The following is a 7,730-nucleotide window of genomic DNA, read 5'->3' on the forward strand; positions in this document are numbered from 1 at the left end:
CATCATCTACGGTTAGATCCGACCTCGACGGTTATCAGATCCCAAGAAGTTTTCATCGGAAGCAGTTATGGATGAGCTGGTCGACTACTCGGTATCCCCGCTGGCTGAGAGCTCCATCTGGCGCTCATCTTTCTCGACCTCAGAAGGGTTTATCAGTGAGAACCTTACAGCTAGCTTTGATGACCCTTCACTTTCGGCTGAGCTGTCCATCCCTGCGTCTTTGCACTCTGGCGAACCCTCCTCCTGGACTGAGTTCTCAGCGCCCTCGCCGGCCACCCTTGGGTTTCTTGCGACCTGTCTCCAACCCTCCCCGCCGGCTGATGGTCCCCCCTCTCTACCTGACCCCCCTGTCATTCCCCCCCCCCCGCCATCTGGGCCACAGGAGATCCCTATTCCAGCTGCATCTAACCCCTCCCCCCCCCCCGGCCTCATCTGGGAGCTACCATCCCATTCCCCCTCTCCCGGAAGTTATTCCCCCTCCCTGTTCGAACTCTAACCCCCTCCCTGACCCCCCGATTTCGATCCCTGGGACTGCTGATCACCCTAGCCGTATGTCCGCCCGACCCTCGAAGAAGCAGCGCTGTTACAAATCGAGGTCTGAGGACGCTTTCCTTAGGCTCAAAGAGGACATACAGTGGGGAGACGCTATGGATCTTGCCGACCGAGTTCTGGTGGGCCGAATCAGGGGCCGTCAAATCTCTGCAGACAAACTGAAGCAGTGGGCATCGGAGATTTGGGGCAAATACTTGGTGGAGATGCCATCGGTCCAGAATTTTGTCAGAGGATGGTTTGCTCTGCGATTTGCAAGAGCGGATCACACTAGTTGGGTTCTTTCCTCATTCTGGCATTTCGAGAAGGCACCGGTCCTCCTCAAACGCTGGTCGCCTCTATTTGATCCTGAAACGGAACAGACTGGAATTGGACCGGTTTGGGTCAGGCTCCCAGGACTGCCTCCCCAATACTGGTCGGAGGACACCTTCAGAAGAATTGGAAACACTTTGGGTACATTTATGGAGTCGGACAAGACATTTATTCAGACGGGGGCGATGGCATATGCCCGGATCCTGGTCCATCTCGACACCAGAGGTGGCATGCACGAATACATTCACATCCAGTGGAAAAATTCCTCCAGGAAACAAAAATTGGACTATGAAGGCATCCCATACCACTGCAGGAGATGCCATCAGGTGGGTCACCTCTATAAAGACTGCCCGCTACTAAAAAAGGAGCAGAACCCCCCCAATTCGCAGGAGGCCCCGACAACTACGGTTCTACCTGATCCTCAGGCGGCGACGGCACCACGGGCAGCGCACAACATTACATCTGATACGGTGGAAGCTCCAATGGTCCCCAGACAACGGAAGCAAGGAGGTAACCCTGCTCGGCCTCCATCTCCACCAGTGACGCGCTCAAAGGCGGCCAAAGGTGTTGTATTCTCATCGGGTACGTTTCTCCCCTCAAATGTTTCTGCTCCACATATACATTTGTTGAATGTTTCACACCCCCTCCCCTCTCTTCACCCTCTCAAGATACCCCTCCCTTCCTCCCCCTCAGCCCTTGACCTGGTCAAGGTATCCAACATGCCTCATCCCCCCTCCCGATCGTACTACCCTACCTGTCCTATTCCCCAACCTTCGGGGCTGCTATCCCCCTGCTCCCTCCCATCCTTCCCCACTCACCCCTCCTCCTCACCCTCCCCTTCTGTTAACTCATCCCCGAGGTATGCCACTCGCTCGGCTTCCAAACGTCTGGAATTGGGTGCTATCGGACTACCTGTTGAGCCCCACTTCCTCTCACCTAAACAAGGTAGAGGCCGCCCCCCCAAATTAAAAAAAGCTAAGGAACAAGCTGGGGTAGATGTCCTCCAGGGTAAACAACAAACCATCGACTGGGTACTTAGAGCACCGGCTACCCTCCCCCACTCCCCTCCATGAAAATTATGTCCTTCAACTGCAGAGGGCTGGTCAGCCCTGAGAAAAAACTGGCCCTTAAGAGACTCATCTTCTCGGATCCGGTGGATATTATTTTACTGCAAGAAACTTTATGTATAGCTGACCTGGCTTCATCTATTCTCAGCTCTTGGCTGCCAGGCTGGACTTTCTCTACCCTGGATGTCTCTGGACGTCCGGGGGGAATAGCCTTTGGGTTCAAAAACACCTCCATAAAGCTGATAAACATTTGGGGTGGTTTGGGTTACCTGGGGGCTGATATCTACTCAAAGGAGCTAGAGGAGGATCTTCGTATCCTCAATGTTTATGGACCATGCACAAATAGGGAGCAATTCTGGAGAAAGCTTATAAACTCCCCCCTCCTCCTTGCTGAGAACATAATTCTAGGAGGCGATTTGAATTTCTCCTTGGGACATGCTGAATCCTGGGGTCATCTGGGGCAGATTGATCCGCTCTCGGACTTCTTTGGGCACATACTGGAGGACCACCACTGGATAGACATCCCATCGGCAAAGCTACAGTACACTTGGAAGAATAACAGAGTGGGGGAACACAGCCTAGCCAGAAGACTGGACCGATTTATCATTAAGGAGGCCCTCCACTGCAATCACCCCAGATCCAGGCAATGGGTGGGAAGTGGGGGTATATCGGATCACAGACCGATATATTTTGAAATTGGAGCAAGAATTCAGAACAGCAAGGCCCCGTTCAAGTTCAACTCCTCCTGGCTTTGGGACCCTGAATACATCACTCTCATCTCGGATTACTGGAAATCACATCCCCTGCTGATCGATGCTGACCCGATCCCCTGCTTTCTAAAGAATCTCTCTGAAATCAGGATTCTCTCCAGGAAATGGGCGCATCAAAAGAGACTCTGAGATGACCAGACGATCTCTCTAGCTGAACAAGCTATTGCTGAATGCGAATCTCTATCCTCGGGCACTTACATCTCCCCGGATCAAAAATCCTCATATGAAGGCCTCATCAGTCAGAGATCACAAATCCTTCGCGACCGCGAAGCCAGTTGGAGGCTTAGGAGCAGGGCCATTTGGCTAAAAGAAGGGGATGAGAACACAAAATTTTTTCATCGTTTTGCAAATGGAAGGAAAGCGATCAACACTATTTGGGAATTGCAAGATGATCAGGGCCACAGGATCAACAAATCTAGGGAACTTGCTTTCCTAGCCTCCTCCCATTTCAGGAATATATATGCAGCCCCAAGGGAAGCAAACCTGCTAGAAATCATGAGAGTAGCTGAGCTCTTCCCTAGATTTGTGGACAATGATGAGGCCGGTGAGCTTATTAGAGATATTACTATGGAGGAAATGGAAGCTACAATGCGGGGATTTCAGAAGGACAAGAGCCCGGGCCCTGATGGATGGACCATTGAATTCTATTTAGCTTTCTTTGAGCTTATAGGGCCTGATCTCCTTAAGGTACTTAAACAATGTTGCATCTCTGGCACTCCTTCAGCCATCAAATCTACTTTCCTAGCCTTGATCCCTAAATCGGACAAGCCCTCCTCTTTTGATGACTTCCGGCCTATCTCGCTCTGTAACTGCCTCTATAAGATCTGGGCCAAGATCCTAGCCAACAGACTCCGGCCCATCCTCTCGGCCCACATCTCCCCTGAACAATTTGCTTTTCTTCACCGCCGTCAGATTCATGAAGCCATTGGCACCGCACAACAAGTTCTTCACTCGATGCATATCAAGCGCCTGAAAGGTATGATCCTCAAAGTTGACCTCTCCAAAGCCTTTGATAGGGTCAATCACCTCTATATTCGCATGCTCCTCACTCACTTGGGTTTCCCCTTCATCTACATTAAATGGATCATGAATTGCATCTCCGAGGTCTCATACAGTGTCCTCCTCAATGGATCCCCCTCTCCCTCCTTTACAGCGGAGAGGGGCCTCCGCCAGGGTTGCCCCCTATCCCCTCTTCTTTTCCTCATTATCATGGAAGGGCTCAGCCGATTGATAGCATCAGAACACAGCAGGGGAAGGATAAAAGGGATCAAAATCACTGATAACTGCTCCCTCACTCATCTGCTGTTTGTGGACGATGTGCTTATTTTCCTTAATGGTAGCCTGGCCGACACATCTGCATTAAGACACATATTTGATCTCTTCCAGAAAGCCACAGGCATGGTAATCAACATCCAAAAATCAACTCTCACTGCTGTTGGATGCTCCGCAAATGAGATAAACTTCATGGAGAACCGCTTCCCTTTTCAAATTCATCAGATGGAGGCAGGCCTAAAATACCTGGGCTTCAGGATCAAGCATGGGGGATATAAAATTGCGGACTGGACCTGGCTCATAGCCAAGGTAGAGAAAAGACTAAATGTTTGGTACAACAGATATCTCACCAGGGCTGGAAGACTCACACTCATCAAAGCAGTCCTGGAGGCTACACCAGTGTATTGGATGTCGCTGGCCTGGATCCCCAGAGGTATTCTAAGCCGTCTACAAAGGATCTGCTGTAGTTTTCTGTGGAAAGGAAATAAGCAAGGGAACCTCTTCGCTTGGGTCAAGTGGGATACTATAGCAAGGCCAAAAAAATGGGGAGGTTGGGGCATTAAAAGACTAGATCACTTCTCTAAAGCCCTGGCTGCAAAACTAGGTTGGCAATTGCTCACAACAAACAGCCTCTGGAAAAGAGTGGTAGAGGATAAATATATAGCCCCGGAGAGCATTCACAGCTGGATCCGCAGAGAGCAAAGAGAACAGGGAAGATACTCCAGCATCTGGAAGGCGGTCATCACCTCCCTCCCTCTCATCCGGGACGGCCTAACCTGGCGGATTCAACAAGGGAACTCAGTTCGTATCGGCATCGGCCCTTGGATCGGATGTGGCAATACCCATCAGATCACAGCACAGCTAAGAGAACAGATGACGGAATAGGGCATCACTCATATTGCACATATTGCCGATAATACAAATTCCAACTTATTCCAACAAGCTTGGAGATCGGCTGATGCCCTTCACATTCCGGAACAGTGGAGGACTGAATGGGAGAACTACATTGATGCGCTGAGCCAAGCTCGCATTAGAATTACTGAGGAGTATGACGATTTGGTATGGGCCCATTCAAAACATGGTTCATATACTCCAAAGGAAGGGTACCTGCAGCTTATGAACCAATTCCAGCCTGAACAACCACAGCAGTGGTGGAAGGCCATCTGGCAGCTCAAAGCCGCCCCTAGGACCCGAATGCTGATGTGGGCTATCCTCTTCAACAAAGTACCTACGGGCTCAAACCTGAAGAAAAGATCTTTTCATGGACCTTTCTGGTGCCATCTATGCAAGAACAGTGACGAAGATACAGAACACCTCTTCTTACATTGCCCTGTGGTTATGGAACAATGGTCCCACATCACCTCCGGTCTCTCCTCCCCCCACAGATGGGTTGGCCAAAACATCATGGACGCCTGGATTCACTGGTTTGAACACCACTCAGGCAAGGCTCGGAACATCCCTCTCCTTATGTGCTGGTATATCTGGATGGCGCGCAATCGCTCCATCTTCGATCATCGGATACCATCCTGGCCCTTCATCAGAGCCCACACCATGGCTGATTATGCCCTCCTCCCGGACGACCCTCCCCCTGCCCAGCCCCGAACCATCTCCCCTGAGCTCATTGACAAATCCTTCCCCTGGGCCTATTTTGATGGCTCAGCCCAAGCCATTGGATGCGGTGGGGGCGCTCTGCTCTACCTCCGGGAATCTCACTATTACAAGCTTCAGATGTTTTTGGGGAAAGGAACCAACAATTTCGCTGAGCTCTCCACAACCATGAATTTGATTCATTTTGCACTACAGAAACAATGCACAAAATTACAATTATTTGGAGATTCTCAAATAGTTTGTAATTGGATCAACAGAAAATCAAACTGCAATGTATTTTCTTTACAACATCTGCTGGTGGAATCACACAGGCTAATTGCTGCTTATGAAAAATTTGATTGTAATCATATTTACAGGGAGCGCAACTCAGGGGCAGACCAATTGTCCAAACAAGCAGCGCAGAGGCAAGAGGAAGACTGGTTAGTGGAGGAGAACATGGATGGGACCATCTACCGTTACCATCACAGGCCATACATAGACCTGCGAGCTCAAAGAGGAAACACACAGTAGATTGGCACCATCATTTAAATACTTTTTTTTGATACTTATATGCACGGTGTGTCATAAACACTATAGTTTTTTTATAACAGCAATACGCTTATATAGTAATAGCTTATGGACTTCACGGTCGACACAGGCCGGAACTCTCATTATTTTTTGACTACTGCTCTGCTGAACATGCGCGGAGACTTATATTTCATAGGCTGGAACCTTTAATAGTTATATGTTTCTGCTCTGCTGATCATACGCGGAGATATGAACATTTACAGTTTATTGTCCCTCCCTGCGTGGAGGAAAAGTTAAGTGATCTTTGGTTCTTTCTTTTTTGGTACAAAATTTATGGATGAATATACATGCTGTATATATACACCATGATCTGAATAGAGAAGGAGATGGTCTCACTCAGTATATGTTAACACATCTGCAAAATGTAATTTTCTATATTAATGAAAATTGCGACTTTTTTCCATGTGAAAAAAAAAACTGATCAGTGTTTTTGCAGGTGTTCTTAGGCAGCCCGGGGCAATTTTTCATCTTTTCTTTCCATAACTATTGGCATACGAGATCATCTTGTCTTTGTCGCTAACTCTTGTTTTCTGAAGTTTGATTTCCAGTACTGTCATTTCCTTAAGTTGTACATTTATTTTCTGCTCTTAGATATCATGCTATTCATCTACTAACGGTTCCTTTCTATAATCAAATAACTTTATTAGGAACCAGAATATCACTCATTATAGCTTGATTCAGTTTGCTTTAGATCTCACATTGCTTGAATTGTTCATGACTATTTCTCACAGGGTAAATTAAGCTGAAAGGAAAAAGGTCAAGAAAGTTAAAGTAGTGTGATTAGTTTCTTTTATGCAGTTTAACTTCTTTTAGATTTCACATTGCTTAACATTTCATGATATCTTTTCACAAGGAAGATTGAGTTGAAGAGTTAAAATAGTGTGGATTAGTTGTTCTTACTTTTAATTGAATTTAGAGTAGATTTCACTTTCATTTTCATTCAGCAACAAAGATACTGGGCCGATGTCATAGTTCATTGTTTGATGTCTTTATTTCTTTTGAAGAATTGATTTCATTGCATTTATTTTAAAAAGCTTTCTTTCTTTTAAGTTTTGAAAACCACTTAGAGATCACCATAATCATCCATATTTCACTTGCTTTATCACCTTTTCATCATCTCACAGTAGGGAAAGATAAAATAAAAAACAAACTTAAAAAAACTAAAAATGACAAAAGACTAAGGAAATGGTTATCTAGTACATACAGTACACTTCACTTTGTCAGTTTACGAACCCCGGGTTGACAATATAAATAGTAATTTAGATCACACTAAATTGACCAAACATTTTGGCGCCCTTGTCGGGGAAGTGAAATTAGGTAGCCAAATTCTTAAAAAAAAACAAGAAAATTTGAAGGAAGGAAAATTGATAACCTCTCAAAGTATGCTCTCCTCTTGCACTTAATGTGATCTGGAGGATCAGAAAAGAGAAAGTTATTGGTTTAATAGTTTCTTGAGTATGCTCTCTTCTTGCACCTAGAGTGACCTGGAATATCAGAAAGAGAATTATTACCCCGACTTGAAGAAAAATAAAAAATGACATGCATAGAGCAAGAGATTCTAGGGGAAGGTTTTTAGCTAGAGCCA

The 7,730-nt window shown here is 46.7% G+C and overlaps 1 protein-coding gene across 1 annotated transcript; it reads left to right on the forward strand.

Moving 5' to 3' along the window:
- Positions 1-551: 551 nt before the first annotated feature.
- Positions 552-2,827, forward strand: LOC149260114 (uncharacterized). Its single transcript, XM_089456716.1, has 2 exons — positions 552-1,443; positions 2,091-2,827. Exons 1-2 carry the CDS (start codon positions 552-554, stop codon positions 2,825-2,827), a joined length of 1,629 nt encoding a protein of 542 aa, XP_089312842.1.
- The last annotated feature ends 4,903 nt before the right edge of the window (positions 2,828-7,730 follow it).

Source organism: Pinus tabuliformis, chromosome 6 (assembly GCF_031772625.1).
Source record: "Pinus tabuliformis cultivar Carrire ecotype Pingquan chromosome 6, CPIR1, whole genome shotgun sequence".
NCBI classification, from domain to species: domain Eukaryota; kingdom Viridiplantae; phylum Streptophyta; class Pinopsida; order Pinales; family Pinaceae; genus Pinus; species Pinus tabuliformis.

Excerpts from the sequence above, each read along its gene's own strand:
- LOC149260114 (XM_089456716.1), top strand. The coding sequence starts at position 552 with ATGTCCGCCCGACCCTCGAAGAAGCAGCGCTGTTACAAATCGAGGTCT. Across the intron at positions 1,444-2,090 it reads AGGTGTTGTATTCTCATCGG|GCTGGACTTTCTCTACCCTG; the intron begins GTACGTTTCTCC and ends CTTGGCTGCCAG.